The sequence below is a fragment of the Vanessa cardui genome, chromosome 14, assembly GCF_905220365.1.
Source record: "Vanessa cardui chromosome 14, ilVanCard2.1, whole genome shotgun sequence".
Lineage (NCBI taxonomy): Eukaryota > Metazoa > Arthropoda > Insecta > Lepidoptera > Nymphalidae > Vanessa > Vanessa cardui.
In genome coordinates, this window is record NC_061136.1 from 1,289,426 (window position 1) to 1,308,973 (window position 19,548).

A 19,548-nucleotide genomic window follows, 5' to 3' on the forward strand; every position below is an offset into this window, starting at 1 on the left:
TTTTGCTGTTGGTGAAAAAGAGTAACTACTGAGTTTTTCGCCGGTACTTCTCGGTAGAACCTACTTTCCAAAACGGTGGTAGCTTCACTTAATATAAAAAAGTTATTAAATGACGATTCAAAAGTGCTTGTGAAAGCTTACTTGAATAAAGTATATTTTGATTTTGTTGGTATGTCCTAATGAATAAATATTAAAGATGATACAAACCATAACAGGACAAGTGTAATTATAATTCAAATCATGGTCACCGTACACCCTTACTTTGTAAGTATGTGAAGGTTTGACCGTTTGAGCAGAATCGTCTCGTACAAAATCGACATATCGTATAATGAATCAATTGATGTCCTTGAGAATAACATCATTATATATATATATATATTACAATACGTTCTGAAGATTACAAAATCCTTTGTTTCTATAAATAGTATAAAACAAAGTAAATATCTATCTCTGTTCTTATACCCGCTTATTTGTTCGAAACCACTCAACTGATTTTGATATGGTTTTCTCCAATATAAAGACTTAAAAAAGAGGGAATTTGTATTTTTACAATGAGGCAACACTTTGTGCAAACCCGGTTATAGTACGACACAACTTAGATGTAGCATCGGCAATATTCGTAAAACCGATCAAATTCTAATTAAGTACGCTATTATCAATATTTATTTCTTATGTGAATATGATCTTTATAGTATTAACTTGTAATATCATATGACCTAATGCACTTGTTTTCTAGAGTTAAAATGACGCGAGAATCTATAGCGACGAATAGCATCGAACGGCGCGATAGGAAGCTATTTCTTGTAGGTGATTCAAACGTCAAGGTAGCCAGGTACATGAAATACCTGGATCTCGGGGCTTTTGGGGAGGGCGAGACCATTCTTCGCCCTCCTGAACCAGCCACGAGCGGAGCAACGCACGGGAGGGGCAGCGGACGTGCTGCAAAAGCGATCCCGCAGCCTTTACGTTACCGTGCTGTTGACGGCCATCGCAGGGTTTTTAGTGCATACAATCTGTCATAACCCGACATCCCCAGGAGTAGGGTATCTATGAAGGTTTTCCATGCGTTAAAAAAGCTAGCTAGCCGATTTACTCAATCAATAGTTGAGTAAATCGGCATTGATCGGTTTTATTGAATTTGCCAATGCTACATCTAAGCTGTGTCGTACTATGTCGTACGACCAGTTGGGCAGTACCTACCCAGATGGGGTCGTATATTGAATCGCCACGAAGCAGTCCTTTTGTTCTGGTCTGATTTGAAGGGATTATTGGGGCAATATAAGTACATGCACAAGGGGCATAATCACTTAGTTCCTACTATTAATGACGAATTGAAGATGTAAGGAATGACTAAATTTCTTTCTTTCTTACGGCACATATTCCATAAAATGTTTACAGGTATATCGTGAATATTTTATTTAAAATACCTGAAGTATGACGATACTTACAAAAAGATTTATTTACGATATAATGTTTATGCTTATCATAAGTAATGCATTAAATAATATATTTTTTTTTACTAGATTATTAAAAATATATAGATTATTAACTATTCGATTTTCTCCAAATCATTATAACTCCTTACTCGGATGAATGTGTTAATTATCTTTAAATAATTAATTAATAAATATTGGACAATATCACGTACATTACTCTGATCCCAATCAGAAGTAACGACGGTACCACAAACACCCAGACCCAAGACAATATAGAAAACTAATGGAATATACTAAATCGACTCGTTGAAATAAAACTAGTTATAACGGATTTGAATCGCGTGTATATACGCGATTCAAATTACTAGTTTTATTTCAATGTGTAATAATCGCAAAATTTTAAGACAACATTATGTAAATCGACTCGGCCGGAAATCGAACCCGGGACTGCGGAGCTGCGTACCCATGAAAACCGGTGTACACACTACTCGACCACTTAATATATTTTGGGCATATTCTATATCATTGGAATTTAATACTTTAGAATTTATCACAAATTCCAAATTACGTACAACCAAATAATCGTTCGAAGCGAAACGTGTATTTTTTTGTTGAAATTGCCTAAATTTAAATCTATAAGCCGTGGACGAATTTTGATCTACATTTCACAAAAAAAAGTTACGACTCAAACTTTTTTTTTATTATTCCTATTTTTCATTTATAGCATACTCCGGTCGCTAGTATTATATATATTCCATTGTGTCATATAACAAATAAATATGGAATATCTCTAAAATAGCACGATAACATCGGCATATTTGATCATCTAATTCGTGTGTTTCTTTTCATGTTACAAGTAAGCGAGCTGAGATGGTGCAATGGTTAGAACACGTGCATCTTAATCGATGATTGCGGGTTCAAACCCAGGCAAGCACCACTATATATATGTGCTTAATTTGTATTTATAATTCATCTCGTGTTCGGCGGTGAAGGAAAACATCGTTAGGAAACCTGCATGTGTGTAATTTCATAGATATTTTGCCACATGTGTATTCCATCAACCCGCATTTGAAGACCATGGTGGAATATGTTCCAAACCTTTTCCATAATGGGAGAGGAGGCCTTAGCCCTGCAGTGTGAAATTTACAGACTATTATTGTTGTTGTTTGTTATTGTTGTTGTTATTAACGTAACTAATAAACTTATACCTTTATATAACATTGCATTATTCTCGAAGCTAAGCCTACATTCATAAAGGCACTTCAAAATTACCGATATACTCACAATCAATTTAAAACAAATTGAATACAGTCTCATTGAACGAGGGTAAAAAAGCACATTGTAAATGTTGCTCTTCAGATCAAAAGCCTCATTTCCTATTGAAGAAAAAAGATATAGCTTGTTGCACTACGCTCTGATGCCGGAATTCAATGGGAATCATGCAAGTTACCTCACAATGATTCATCGCATGCACATGAATAAAAAGCGCTGGTCTAGGATTGACTATGTTATCAGGGCGCCACGTTAGCATGCGTAAGCGATCCCGTGGCGCCCGCTGAGAGACGGTGAGGGTACCGCTGGTTTTTTAGTGGGTAAGCCCGGTGGACCAGGGCACACTCGGCGTCCAGGAAACCGGGGATTCACCCCCCCCCCTCCCCCTTCCATCACGTGGGGGAAGCGCGTAAAGCACTTTTCCAACGATAAAAAAAAAGATTGACTATGCAATCTTCGTTAAATATTCACTTGTAGTACGATCTCGGCTCTTAGTCTATTATAGCACAGTCATCACCGAAAGTAATTGTCTGATTTATAACAAGATTCGAGCATTACATAAGTCAGCTGCATGAGCTTAATATTACAGCTTGCAACCTGTAATGATTCAATTTGAAATATTACATTAGTAAGAGCAAGAAACGAACATAAAATCAAGTGTCTCGACTGCAGACGAATGCTCAAAATTGAATCATAAATTGTCACACTGCGTGTACTGCCAGCGAGCGCTAATATATTTTAAAAGCTAGCAGTCCCGTGACTTTCTAAGCGATTAATGCGATGCGATGTAATAAGGAGCAAGAACTTTAACAAAAAAGTTCTTGCTCCTTGTTACATCAGCTTTCTGCCAGTGAAAGTCCCGTCAAAATCGGTCAAACCGTGCCAGATTTTAACTAGACCAAACAGATAGATAGACAGATAACATCTGTTATTTTGATATTACAAACAGACACTTTAATTTTATTATATATATAGATGTGAATACTCATTAGTTATATATATTAGCGCTTATCTTGTTAATAGTTGAACTAATTTTCACTAACTACCAATGAAAACTGTCAACACTGCTGCCTCTCCACACTTTACAGCATCACTCCACTCCCCATCCAAGCTCTTCATTACATCAATACAGCAGGAGTCCACTAATGTTTATATCAAATCAAAATATACTTTATTCAAGTAGATTTGCCTGCACTTTTCATTTTATATGATTAAATATATATAATTCAAAGCTACCGATTCGTTATGTTGATTCTAGCGAGAAGAACTGGCAAGAAACTCTTTTCCGACAAATTATATTACAGATATCATTATCTATATAATATTCTATCGAGCAATATATTGACGCTATATTAATAAAATATTTCTTACCTTTTGTTTGAAATTGATCAATTGACAAAGAATATAAGGATTTTAAACATATCATGAACAAGGAAGGATTAATCCGAAACCTGATGTTACACCTGACCCGATCTACGACAGTACATAACAAAAATGACCCAAATACAACTGAACCTCAATTTTTATTGAAAAGCAGTATAAATAACAGATGTCATAACCAAACTGTGCTGTGGTCAGGCAGATATGAAATATCGAAATTGACGGTTGTTAAAATAATTTGTAATTGTACGAAAGTTATAAATAAAAACATTTTCGTTAATTAATCAACCAGGTGAATTGAAAAATGGCTTTTCTGAACTTTTGATGAAATGTCACCACTACCCATATTTATTGTCATTTTACAAATATTTATAATGGTGCAATGCTGTTACTAACTACACTATACTACAGAATGTATTTATTTACGACATCACTTTACAAACTTCTGACATTATCAGTATTTCTTTACTATAAGGTCCTTTTTTATACACAAAAACCTTACTCTCGAACCACTCTATCTATTGGAAAAACCACAAGATTATAGATTTAAAGATCTAAGCATACATAGAAACAGACAGCGTTAACCGACTTTGTTTTATAAAAAACCTAACAATATAAATACCACCAACCTCCAAAACTAAGATATTATGTCCCTTGTGCTTGTAATAACTGGCTCACTCACCCTTCAAACTGTAGGATATGATAAGTGGTTCTTACCTAACTCGATGTAGACGAGCTTAAACAAAGCCCTATAACAAAGTAAACTTTATTATTATTGCATGCACACAAGGGCGTAAATGGTTCCGCAACTTAATCATGATGTTATCCCAAAACTTTAGGCAAACACACACGAACGGCGGGTAGAATCCATTTAAAAGTATTGGTATTGTATTCGTTTATCTATGCGAGAAACAGTTTCATCGAAACTTCAAAAAAACCGTCATTCCGAAAAGACCAACTTTCTGGAATCCGTGAGAAACTTTGCGAATTTCCGTCGTATAAATTAAATGCTATTTGACGCTTTCGTGTTGTTAATTGAATGGATTTTAATTTCTTCAAACTTGTTGGCACATTTATTGTATAAAGATAATAATTAAAATATAAAATAACTACTGAGAAACTTCTTCTCAGTACCAATTTATTTCATGATAGAAATTATTTAACATAACGTAATCATACGTATTCCTTTAAGTGGTATAATATATATCGATAATGTACCGATAATATACTATAAGAAAACAGTGCCGCTATGATTTTCAGACCTACTTAAATTAAAATAAAAGAAATTAAAACAAATTTGATTTTCCGAGCCAATCTTCTCAAGTTCACAAAATTTAGTTACTTTATTGTCCTTCCAAAAAAATATTCAAACATGAATTCCACATTGCAATTTAAATTCTTTTAGATAACAAAACGAAACACATACAACATAAGTGAATTATTTTTTTGTGTCAGTAACGATGATTCCGTTGACTTCATAAAGTTTTTCAAGGATTAGTATTGATGAAGACTTTATCTTGGTCAACAATGGATAATTGATAACTCGTGCAGCCATTAGACCGCGTGTTATTCATTTATAATTTGCATACTCCGTCGGCGAGAGTGTACATGCCGCATACGCCACTGGCAAACCACCTGATAATGAGCAAGCAGCATACGTAACACAGTTTCAGAATAGACTAGACACCGCAAGCGTTTCCGAACTTTGTGCTTCACAAATTTAATAAGCTAATACTTTGTTTTGTGTTCGTCTAATTGTGTCGATGTAAAAACCCGTAAAGGGCAATAATGAGGGTATTTTCTAACAGCGGTAAGTAAAATTGTTACTGGAATAGCTGTAATTAATTTTACAATGACGTCATCGTAGGTATGAAAGAAATGATCAGTTGTCATACTATCTAATAAATGCGGTATGTAGCTTACAAATCTGTGGTACACACTGATGTCGACGAATATTGTATATGTTGCCTATTGTATAATGATTTTAATATCAGCTGGAACAACTAGTACCAGCTGATATATACTTTATAATAGCTTTAGAGGTTATAGGTTTCGCGAACGTTTCAAGAAAACATTATGGATTAATAGTACTCGGAAATCCAGAGATAATTGTGAACAACGAAATATTATCTTTCATAAATAATTAGTAACCTATATAGGTTATTATATAAATAATTATTTATATAAATAAAACCAATTTTATCAGCAGATATTTAATATAGCACTTATTTAACATTTTTCCGCAATACGAAACGCTAAATTGACATTTATGTTTATTAATCACGATATAATTATTTCCAGCCCTGTTAACTGCCTATTACCTTGTCATATTATGTCTATGAAAACTAAATCCATTTAAAATAATTAATTCATCTAATTTTAGAAATGATCCTGTTTTCGAGCCATATTAATATGATATTATTTATTTACTTTCATCGGCCACAAATAAGTATCACTAAAAAAATAAATTATATAATATTTAGTTGTATGGGAAACATTAAATTTGTTTGTAATGTTTTGTATCGTGGCTATATTTTTTAGATTATATCATGCACTTAATTTAAATAAATATTCTGATAGTTTCCTAAAAATTTCTAGTATGTATAAAAATTGAAAGTAACTCAATTCTATACAAATATATATAAATGTTTTTAAATACTTTTTTTCTGTTCCTTGTTTACCCTTTTTGGCCTTAGAGTCGCATATTATTTTTAATGTCAATATAGTTTCAAATAACTTTTAAACTAAGTTTGAAAGTTTGTTTTTAAATTAAAAGCAATATATGTTGACGAATATTAGACGATAAATGTTTGCCATCGAAGTAAGTTAAATAAACAAAATATATAAAAACTCTTTTGTTAACTTTTTTTAAGCTTAAAACTAAGACTGGCCACTTACCTGTTTTATTGGTGTTATTGTTGGTGGTGCCGGACGCTTGGCTGAACAGCGACGCGCCTGTGATCCGAGCCCGACGCAGAATCCACCACATTTTAAAAATGATAAATGTAATTAATGTAATCAAAATTCAAACAAACACACACTGAAACACCGAAAAATATCTAAAAGTCACACAACACTTGAAGGATTTTGTGAGAGTTATTTACAATTATGTCATTAAAGTTTCGCCGGACGATTTCGATTACAGATTATGTTTACGAAACATTACTCCGTAAGCCTTTCAGCCGGTTCTGACTCGTTTCAGTGGAGGCTCACGCTTAACTGACAGAAAGTTGTACGGACAGGACATGCGCATTACGTATTTTACTTAAAACAGGTGATGTTAGGCAACTAAGAATTGTTACAAAAGAAAAAGTTTAATGTTCACAACTAATGGTATGATGAATCGCTCTTTTGTTATTTAACTCTTATTCGAATTATTATGAACTAGCGACCCGACCCGGCTTCATACAGGTGCAATACTGATACTAAATAAACTACAGAATTTTGTTTTTTCGCGACTTCAAATTAGAAACTTCTAAAATTATCACTGTTTCTTTACTATAATTAATCTTGAATATTCTATCTATTAAAAAAAAAGCGCTTTAAAATCCTTTGCGTAATTCTGAAGATCTAAACATACATAGGGACTGACAGCGGTAAGCGACTTTGTTTTATACCTACCCACTTTGTACGAGAGTCGAGATGGCCCAGTGGTTAGAACGCGTGCATCTTAACCGATGATTGCGGGTTCAAATCCAGGCAAGCACCGCTGATTCATGTGCTTAATTTTTCTTTATAATTCATCTCGTGCTCAGCGGTGAAGGAAACATCGTGAGGAAACCTGCATGTGACAAATTTCATAGAACGTCTGTCACATGTGTATTCCACCAACCCGCATTGGAACAGCGTGGTGGAATATGTTCCAAACCTTCTCCTTAATGGAAGAGGAGGCCTTATCTCAGCAGTGGGAAATGTACAGGCTGTTACTTACTTACTTGCACTTTGTACTGGTCATTTAACAATACTATATTTAGTGTTCAGTTTTCCAGGAAAATATAATATTCTTTATTCCAATAGTCACTTATACACAAGTGTATGTTAAACTAGTTGCTAACTCGCTGTTAAGAGCAGGTCGTCAGCTTTTAGTTATAAAAAGTCTATGTCCTAACTACGGTCCAGCATGCTTTATACGAATTTTCACCAAATATATTTATTTATGGATCATATATATCAGAAAAATCAGAATATAAAAGGTTTCCGATACAAACACTGTAATTTTAAACAAACACAACGAAAATAAAATCATGGAGGTTCGTATAGTATTGAATACTATTTTAAATACGGATAAAAAGGTTTTATGGAAAAAGTCGAGGTAAAAAAATATAGTCTGTAAATCGCTTACGGCCTCCTCTCCTGTTGAAGAGAAGAATCCACATTTCTAACCGGTGACATCTGTAAAGATGATTCTGATTCCATTCGACGCTAACATAACGATTCAAAAGTGCTTTTATGAGTCCACTTAGTAAAAATATATTGATTGAATTTGGTTTTGATGCATGTGGCACACTTTCATTTGATATATTCGACAGATTATGTTAAAAAATATATGAAATAATTAGATGATCACAAATGCTTATATTATTTGTTGTTTTTTTTGCGGACGAGCATATGGGCCACCTGATGGTAAGTGGTCACCATCACCCATAGGCAATGACGCTGTAAGAAATATTGACTATTCCTTACATCATCTGCACCACCAACCTTGGGAACTAAGATGTTATGTCGTTTGTGCCTGTAGTTATACTGGCTCACTCACCCTTCAAGCCGGAACACAACAATACTGCGTACTGTTGTTTAGCGGTAGAAAGCTCTACTACCAATAAAATGTTGTATGTTTAATCAATTGTGTAATAATAATAATCACAATTAATTATTTGTAAATTGTATTGATAACTTTGATATTCAATAAGACGGTACTTTGAATTTTCTGTTAATTATTGTGAATCACGTGATTCCAAATCACGGAAGTGATGGAAGCTTCTTATAGAAGACTTTTTCCTGGACCAGCAAGGTGGACATGTAAGTTATGATATTATTTTATGATAAAGTATAATTGTTATTGCATATAAAATTATTTAAAATATATGAATTGTTTTTTTTACAATTGCCAAGATTAAAGTTAGTATTAAGTTAATTATTATTAATATAAATATAAATTAATACAATATTACGATTACTGCTACTGTTATATTGGTGAAATAAATATTAATTATGCTTCATATAATCTTTTATTTTCTTATGAACGACCCGCCGCGGCTTAAAAAAACGGCATCAAAATCAGTTACGTAATTTCAAAGATCTTAGCATACATAAAGACAAACAGTGGTAAGCGACTTTGTTTTATACTATATAATCATAATGATAACCTTAAAATATTATAAATTAATAATGAAATAGAAGTTATTTTTCAAAAATCCTTACGTAATTTATTAAGTCACCATAAATAAACTTAACACAATATGCAAGAAATAAGTTATAAACACAAATTAAGTTTCTGAATACGCTGCATGGTATGTGTGTGCTTACATAGTCCATACCCGCAATCTTCAAATAAGATTCGTATGCTCTAACATCGGAAACATCTCATTACTCTTCGAAATATAATAAAAGATATAATTTACTTGTATTGATAAAATGATATTTTCTTTTTTGAACACAAAGAAAAAAACAAAACTGACTTATACGGTTTTTACCCAAACATTCGAGGTTCGTAATTCTTTGATGAGATTACAATTATGAACGCTTTTACGAGATCACAGAGAACGTTCGAAGACCTTTCAGGGAACGTTTGTTTACTAAAGGTTACATCAAAACTAGCTTTACTAAACCCATTACTTGCTCGAAACTACAGTGTTATTATTTAAAAATGAAAAATTGACAATCGACTTACCTTATGCCATTTTGGTACATACATCCTATAAATTAATTTTACTTGGTGGCAGAGGTTTGTGCAAGCCCGTCTAGGTAGGTACCATCCACTAAGAAGTTCTACAGCCAAACAACAATTGTATTATTGTGTTCCAGTTTGAAGGGTGAGTGAGCCAGTGTAACTCCAGGCATATGGGACATAACATTTTAGTTCCAAAGGTTGGTGGCGCATTTACGATGTAAGGAATAGTTAATATTTCTTACTGCGTCATTGTCTATGGGTGATGGTGACCACTTACCGTCAGGTTGCTCATATGCTCGCCCGCCAACCTATTCCATAAAAAAAATTAATTGGAGCTACCACCAGGACATAACATTTTAGTTCCAAAGGTTAGTGGCGCATTGGCGATGAAAGGAATCGTTAATGTCAACAGTGCCATTGTCAATGGGCCATAGGTGGCTCATATGCTCGTCTGTCAACCAACAGCATTATTAGAGTGAATGTTGCATATAACAAGCTGCCATTTCACGTTCGTGTTTGCGGTGCGTTTCGAGTTTCCTCTTAAACGGTACTTCTAATGGCTTCAGCCACATCAGAGATTCTCGGAAATACCAGCAACGTGCTCAGGAGATATTGGAAGCGCATGACTCAATGTCTACCAACCAAACTCAAAATGTACCCGATAGCTTGCTAGTTAGTATGCTAAATTAAATATTAATGACATACATACATATAGGTAGTATAGAACAAAGTCGCTTCACAACATATTTGCCGCTTAGACCTTTTTAACTACGCAACGGATTTTAATGCGGTTTTAATTAATACACAAAGTTATTCAATAGAAAAGTTTAAATAAACAACACATTTATGTTATAGTAAAGAAAAACAGAAAAATTTCAACTACGCCAGGCGGAAATAACATTTTTTTCTATTTTGGTTCTTGAATGTAAAAGTTGTATAAATAACATCACAGTAACCGTGTAAAGCCGGGTCGGGTAGCTTGTAATATATAAATGGTATGCATGCAAAAATATACAAACATATTTATTCTCATCACGAGTGTGTAAAAAAAGCTACGAATATAACAAATTAAAGAATAATAAATACATATTTATAGTTACATATTTAGGTTTTGCTTTTAAAATATATATCAATAGTTATTTACAAAGTACTCGTTTTCGCCCGCGGTTTCACTTAAAGGGATGAAGCAAGTGTTAAGATACTTACCGATAGTCTTTTCTGTACGCTCAACAAAAGCAAAATTTCATAGTAATCGGTTGACCAGTTACGTAGTAGTTTCACTTAATAAAATGACAATTCAAAAGTGCTCATAAAAGCCTACTTGAATAAAGTTTATTTTGATTTTGAAGTATAACGTCGCAACGAACAATAATGAACAAAACTAGTGATCTTCGTCGAAACTACGCGTTCATTCAACATATTTTTACAACATATGACAGGTATTGTTTGGATTTAATTTCATTGTAAGCTGACGACGTCTGTTCGCTCGTAATATATTTGTTTTTTTTTAAACATATACAGCCATACTGCCACTCTCTAGCTGGCCAGTGCCTTTTGTCTGCTCTCTGAAATAAATTCTTTGTTAAATCGTAACAATTTAGTAAATTGCAATCAAGAATCCTCTTTATTTTCCTGCACATTAAGGGCTCATACAGCTACAATAACAACAACAACAGTCTGTAAATTTTCCACAGTTGGGCTAAGGCCTCCTGTCCGTTTGAGGAGAAGGTTTAGAACATATTCCAATGCGGTTTGGTGAAATAGAAATGTGGCACAATTTCTATGAAATAAGACACATGTAGGTTTCCTCAGGATGTTTTCGTACAGCTACAGCTCTTCAATGTGAGACCATAGCCCATTTTCCATGTGCGCCACCAACCTTGGGAACCGAGTTCCTATGTCCCTTGTGCCTGTAATTACACTGGCTCACTCACCCTTCAAACCGGAGCACAACAATGCTGCGTACTGTTGTTTAGCTGTAGTGTATCTAATGAGTGGGTGGTACCTACCCAGGCGGGTTTGCACAAAACTCTACCACCACGGAAAAATTAACTTTCGTATTTTTTGTACTAGTATTCAATTAAGGTTTATTTGCTTCATGACCTTTCTCAGTTTATATCCAGACAAGGTCTCGTGCAATAAGATATTTATTGTGTTTATACATAATTCTCTATTGGCTGCGGTATTAGTTATATAAGCATCCCCGGGGACTTCCGTAATATCGAATTGCTTTTCAATTCCGTCCTTGATATACATTTATTTGTGTACTATATATATCTTATTAACTCTATTTCCATTATTACTTTTTTAATAGACATAAGTGAAAGAAACTTGAAACGTATGTATAATATATTACAGTAGATAAATACTAATAAATTTATTATGGATATTTCTAATGTGATATCGTAAAAAACACCCAAATAAACACCTCTTTTTTGCGCTTACATTGCTATTCCTGGCAGAACGAGATATATCAAAATAATGTACTACAGTACTGTACGATTTAAAAAAATGGTATATGTCTATACCTTAGGGATAACACACAATAACCATTTTTATCCTTTTTTACGCGTAATAATGGCTTATTTATGAAGCGATTTGAACTAGTTGTTATGTATAATTAATATTAAATGTTATATATGTTATATTTTAATTAATTAGTACATAAGAATATATTCTGAGTTTAAATAGAATACAGATTCTGAATCAGTAATCGCTTTATATTCGTTTGAAAACCATAACAGTTAATGAGTGCTTAAAATAGTCTGAATTAAGAATATTTTATTTATATACCAGCTGAAACCCATGCGAAATTTATAATCAATATCAGACCTAATTACTTTGGTATTGTATAAGAATATATAACATTAAATTCTAAAAAATAATATAGATACAAATACGAATTAAAAATAGTCACTTTAAAAAATCTTGACCGCGTGGCATGCTGTTAAGAGTGATGCGAGCAGCATTTCCCCGTTGAATCGCAATTCAAATTCTCGGAGCAAAAAACGAGTGGAGGCAAAAAGGCAAGGTGTTATACTTTGAACTACTTAGTTTCTTGCCGGTTCTACTCGGTAGAATCTACTTTCCGAACCGGTGGTAGCTTCATTTAATTGTTAAATGACGATTCAAAGGTGCTTGTAAAAGCCTACTTGAATAAAGTTGATTTTGGTTGTGAATTTTGAATGAAGCTTATAGCACCACTTTTTTTAATATAATCACTAATTTTATTATAATCACTATTTGTATCAGAACCCAGAAATCCTTGTGGTTTGTAGAATCATAATTGATAGCAGTTTCAAACGCAGCAAGCGTCACTGAATTTTCAGATGTTAATACATATCATACTTATCGGTGAAGAAAAACTCAATAAAAACCTACATCTGTAGGATAAAAAACCAACCAACAAGAATTGGAGCAGTAGTCTACTCTATACCTTATCCTCAAAAGGTGGCCTTCAACATTGGAGAAACATATATAGGCTGTTACTTTTCTATTATTGATATAAAATTAATCCTTTTCAAACGACTTCAAAAAGGAGGAGGTTATCAATTCGTCTGTATTTTTTTTTTTTTTTTTTTATGTTTGTTACTTCATAACTTTTTACTGGGTGGACCGATTTTGATATATTTTTTTTTGTTTGAAAGGTAGTGCTTCCCGTGGGGTCCCATTTTTTTTTTATTTTTTTCCGATGATGGTATCCGTATGAAAACGACATAAGTCTTAAATTTGTATTATGTATATGCGCGACAAATAGGTGAATAACTCAAAATCACGTTAACCAATTTTGATGATTCTTTTTTATTATAAAGGATATACTTTAAGGGTAGTTTGGTGAAAGTTTGGTAAGGTTCTGAGCACAGGATCCATGACAAATTAAGGGAACGGGAGGGAACGGAACAATTCTGAGGAGCACGTTAGCAATACTCGGTCGAATCTTTTATTTATGGGTTACTTGGATATTAGAATCACCTTCCGGAACGTGGATATGTTCATGTAATTGTTATAATCGAATATCATAATCAACTAGCGACCCGCCCTGACTTCTCACGGGTGCAATACTGATACTAAATATACTAAAGAATTTGTTTATTTACGACATCACATTGCAAACTTCTAAAATTGTCAGTGTTTCTTTACTATATTGTTCATTTATTATATACACAAACCTTCCCCTTGAATTACACTATCTATTAAAAAAAACCGCATCAAAATCCGTTGCGTAGTTTTAAAGATATAGGGACAGAGAAAGCGACTTATTTTTATACTATGTATTGACGGAACTCCTAAACGGCTTACAGTTAGGGTGCGATTTGGGGCAGAATTTCTTTCTGTCTTTAATCAAATTTTGTGTATATGATGTGATGTCATATGATGTACGACATAGCATACGAATAGCTCTTTTGCAAAGTTTTTTTACTAAGGTCGATTACAGCTCATTCGAGGGTGGTACCTTGTAGTTTATGCCGCATGACGTATTAAAGCCGCATTTTCGCACAAGTCTATTTTTGCTTTATTCGAAAGTTTCTTTTGAAATTGTCCCTGAAGTAGTTTCTGATTCATATAAACGGCACGCTTAATCTATCCATATTAATAAAATAATATTAGTCTACATCAGCTTCACTTAAAATCAAAAAATAAATAAAATTTTAACAAAAAGAAAAACCGACTTCAAACAAAACAGTATTTTAAAACAAATTAAAATGCACTAAAAAGTAATAAAAATAATTGCATATTTAACATATTTTTGAGAGTCCTCCTAGGTAAAATTAAATGAAAAATATTAGACTACTTAAAAGTCGATTTACGATTATATAATGTAGATATAATTATTGCTATATTTGGAGTCGGTGTCAGTCAACCCTATACTATACCTATCAAAAAACAATACGAGAATACTTTAAGAAATGTTTCTTACAAATTACCTTTTATACGATATTATACTGGGTCAATCAAGAGGCGCGTATCGCTTCTTTCTTTTGATTGTTGAAGCGTGTGCCTGTGGCTGACACCGGCTCCAAATATAACAATAACTATAACTACGTTATATAATCGTAAATCGACTTTTAAGTAGTCTAATATTTTTCATTTAATTTTACCTAGGAGGACTCTCAAAAATATGTTAAATATGCAATTATTTTTTATTTATTTTATTTATTTATTTATTGGATCGCCAACAAAGTATACACAAATACAGCCATTTAAATTAATACAATTAAGATGCTATGTGCTACCTCAGTTACAGGCAACCACTTCATGCTGAAATAGTAACAGAGTGCATGTAATCACAAGTTAACATTTTGGTTTAAATACATTTTAGTTTAAATAAAGTGCATAGAGAACCAACAACTATAAACTAAAATCTAAGCTTAATTAATTAATTATACATTTTTTAATTGTTTTTTTGAATTCAAGAGGCCTTCCCGAGAATATATCAATATTAGTATTTTTAAAAAGAGAGTTAAACTTTAATGTCATTCTATTCAAAGGTGAATAATGAGCGAGATTACTTTTGCATTTTTTTGTATTGAATGGAGTATACACGAGCCTTCTTGGGAGTTTTACTGGTGCATTAAAGTATAGTTTTGAAAGTAATTGCGGGCTGTCTATATCTTTATTTACCATTTTGAACAGAAATGTATGGTCAAGTATTTCTCTTCTGTTTTGTAGAGAATCAAGGTTAAAGTATTTTAATCGGTCAATGTAATGAGGGTGTGTTTTAGTTATGTTACAGCTGTAAGACAGGTGCCACAAAAATCTCTTTTGAACCCGTTCTATTTTTTTTATGTATACTTCATAATGTGGATTCCAAACATTGCTACAATATTCTAGCGTACTGCGTACTAAAGTGTTATAAAGATTAATTTTACTGGACACTTTTTTAAAGTCCCTACCATTACGTAATATGAATCCTAGTGTTTTAAAGCTTTTATTTATTATGTGATCAATATGCAGATGAAAGCGGAGCTTTATTTTTATTACTTTTTAGTGAATTTTAATTTGTTTTAAAATACTGTTTTGTTTGAAGTCGGTTTTTCTTTTTGTTAAAATTTTATTTATTTTATGTCACTTCTACAGTATTAATATTTCAGAAACACCTCTAAATACATTTTGATACAGAAGCAATGTAAAGATTTAGAGTGTTTACAATCCAATTTATTCACATATTCATTTAATTAATTGCGCTCGAATTGAATTTAAATTGAACATGACGATACTTAAAAACGCAATTGGAAAATAGAAGTTTGATTTATAAATTGGATGAAAAACTAATAGCTTGTAAAGCTATGAATATCTGAGGTTAACGTTTCATAGAGGCAGTCTTTCTATCTCTTTTGGTATCGTTATCAATATTTTAATAAGGTTTTAAATGAACGAACGTTAAGTATAACTTCATCAGATATTGAACCAATGGAAAATAGTTCGAAATGCAAATTTTAAACGAAAATATATATATATATTTTTAAATGTCTGATTTGATATAATATTTCAATGATTACATTTCAATTGGATTTAGAACGAGATTTTAACTTCATTTAAATTTCAATCACAATTTTATTTGAATTTAAATATATTTCTTTATCTGATGAAAAGTCCTATTGTCGTATACATTTGACTTCAAAGTACTCTAGACACATTGAAACGCTTGTTATGTTACGTCTTGTACAGCGAATATGCTAGTACAGTATACTCATAAGTCACACAAACACACACAAACATTCATACCCGAGTATCTTATTATCCTGAAGTTTCGAGCGATATTTCAGAGTTACAAATGTAATACAAAAATAAAGTTACATAATTCAGACTTCATAATACTCATACAGATTTTATCTCTGCATAAAACAAAGTCGATTTTCGTCATTTGTACGCTTACATCTTTAAATCACGTAATTAATTTTAATGAGGTTTAAGTTAAGTCGAGTGGTGTATACACCAGTTTTCATGGGTACGCCACTCTGAGGTCCCGGGTTCGATTCCCGGCCGAGTCGATGTAGAAGGTTTATTAGTTTTCTATGTCGTCTTGGGTCTGGGTGTTTGTGGTACCTTCGTTACTTCTGATTTTCCATAACACAAGTGCTTTAGCTACTTACATTGGGATCAGAGTAATAAATGTGATGTTGTCCAATATTTATAAATAAAAAAAGATAAGAAAATTCGAGAATTCGATAAAAGTAACAAGAATTGTTCTTCTTCTTCTTACGGGAGAGTAGCTAGTTATGAATTATGAACGAAAAAATTTACACATATGGAAAATATCACCAACAATTTAGTACTTATATATCAAACGAATTCATGACCTTTGATATTTCAGTTGCTTCGACGCAATAGAGGCTTCAGTTACTCAGATAAAAGGTGATATTTTACTTACATTTAAATTCAACATCAGAAATCCATCCTACATTGAGTATTCAATATAATTCTTTCAAGCAACGCGATCCTCTTTACTTCAATCGAGTTAAGTTGGAAATTCTATCTAGTTTCCTCCGACACCTGATCCGTGCAGCACTTAATCTACTTACCGGATCACTTTAACGAAACCTCGTATTTTAAGATGACACAGTTTCTGAGCTTCTCAGCAGTCTTTTACTATCTTGCTTCTGTCTCCGTAAGTATTCAACGAGTTTCTTTAAAAATTATCGTGATTTTTAGAATAGTACCTAACTGATCTGTGTTATTAAAGCTGTTTTAATCTATTATAACAACAACAACAACAACAACAACAGCCTGTAAATTCCCACTGCTGGGCTAAAAGCCTCCTCTCCATTTGAGAAGAGGGTTTGGAACATATTCCACCACGCTGTTCCAATGCGGGTTGGTGGAATACACATGTGGCGGAATTTCTATGAAATTTGTCACACGCAGGTTTCCTCACGATGTTTTCCTTCTCCGCTGAGCACAAAATGAATTATAAAGACAAATTATGCACATGAATCAGCGGTGCTTTCCTGGATTTCAACCCGCAATCATCGGTTAAGATGCACGCGTTCTAACCACTGGGCCATCTCGACTCATCTATTATAAACCTAGGACAAATCAATTACACAAAAATTGTGTATGTGTGCGTGTATATGTAAGAGTTCTTTTGTTTAATATAAGTTTATATTTTCACTGCATTTTTGTTTTGTTCATTTTTGGCAAAAGTATAAGATAAAGATTCCTCAATATGTAATAATCTACACACACACTACACTGATGATAAAAGAGTTATTTTTTTCTCCTAATAGATGCTTATATTTAAATTTTAGTACGTCAGTAACGTGATTCGATCGCCTAGCGATGTAAAGAATCGCAGGTTCGATCCTGACCCATTAGGCTATTGTCATCCCCACTCATAAAATAAGTGATAAGCTTAAAAAATAGGTTAAAGAAAAATTATTAATATGGGGCACTACTAATACTTTAAAAAAACACTATATTTAATTCATCTCACACATATGAAATGCTAAGGAAAATATTGTAAGGGTTCGTTATTATATCACGTAACTCGAGATTGTATACAAACCGATATATCTTCATAACACGAATTATCCCGCTCGGTTTGAGCGAGGGAAAACAAAAATATTGACAAAGCGTAAAAAAATAAACTCAAAGTCTTTCTAAGTTGTTTTCATTCATTCGCCAAAGGATTTCACGGATACATGAAGCTTTAGTAATTTACTTGACAAAGAACCTTCTCTTTACTTATTTAATGAAATAATATGTCATTAAATTTACTTAATATGACATAATCTACATATTTACAAAATATTTTTTTTCATGTAGGTATATTTGTAAGTAGACGGAAGGGTAATGAATCACCTGATGGTAAGTGGTCGCCACCTTCCATAGACATTGTAATGACGCTGTAAGAATTAATGACCATCCCTTACATCACACCAATGCACTACCAATATTTTTGCTTGTAGACAATTGCTCCATAAAACCTTACAACCGGAACACAGCAACACTAAATATTGCTGTTTGTCGGTAGAATATCTTATAAGTGAATGGTACCTACCCAGAAGGGCTTACACAAAGCCCTACCGCCATATAAAAATAATTGAACATATGTATTTCATTGTATTGTGTTTATGCATACTTCGTTACTACATTCTTTTTGTACGCAAAGAGCAAATATGCGCTGGAGGCTGTTTTGGTACGATGATAGTACTTAAATAAAATTGATTTGATTTGATTAAATCGTTTTCATCACCATCAAGTATTTCAATCGGTTAGGTGCTATCAATGATGTTGTAGTAAACAGATATGTTATTAACGCGCAAAAAGTGAAGACTAGAAAACGTCCTAATTGGGACGTTTTCCTTTAGTTGATTTACGTAGTAATACGTTATAATACATCATAATTACGTAGTAATACGTTTTACGTAATTAAAACATCTAGTTATCCCTTTTACTTATTGTTTTTATCAAGCTATCCTTTTTACTTTTAACGAAATGTAAAAATAAACTAAAATAAACGGTCCCCGGCGCGGCACACTTTTTTCTGTTGTTTAGTATGGATATAACATATCTGTTTATTAGAATATCATTGGGTGCTATAAAAAAATCTCAACATTTATTAGCAAT

General features: G+C 32.8%; 1 protein-coding gene across 1 annotated transcript in view; it reads right to left on the bottom strand.

Moving 5' to 3' along the window:
* LOC124535013 overlaps window positions 1-7,291 on the bottom strand; it is a 259,361-nt gene extending 252,070 nt beyond the window's left edge. The window contains exon 1 of the mRNA XM_047111033.1: window positions 6,987-7,291. Within this exon, the coding sequence (XP_046966989.1) occupies window positions 6,987-7,077 (91 nt within the window). The 5' untranslated portion in view covers window positions 7,078-7,291. The remainder of the gene's footprint in view (window positions 1-6,986) is intronic.
* Window positions 7,292-19,548: the final 12,257 nt, after the last annotated feature.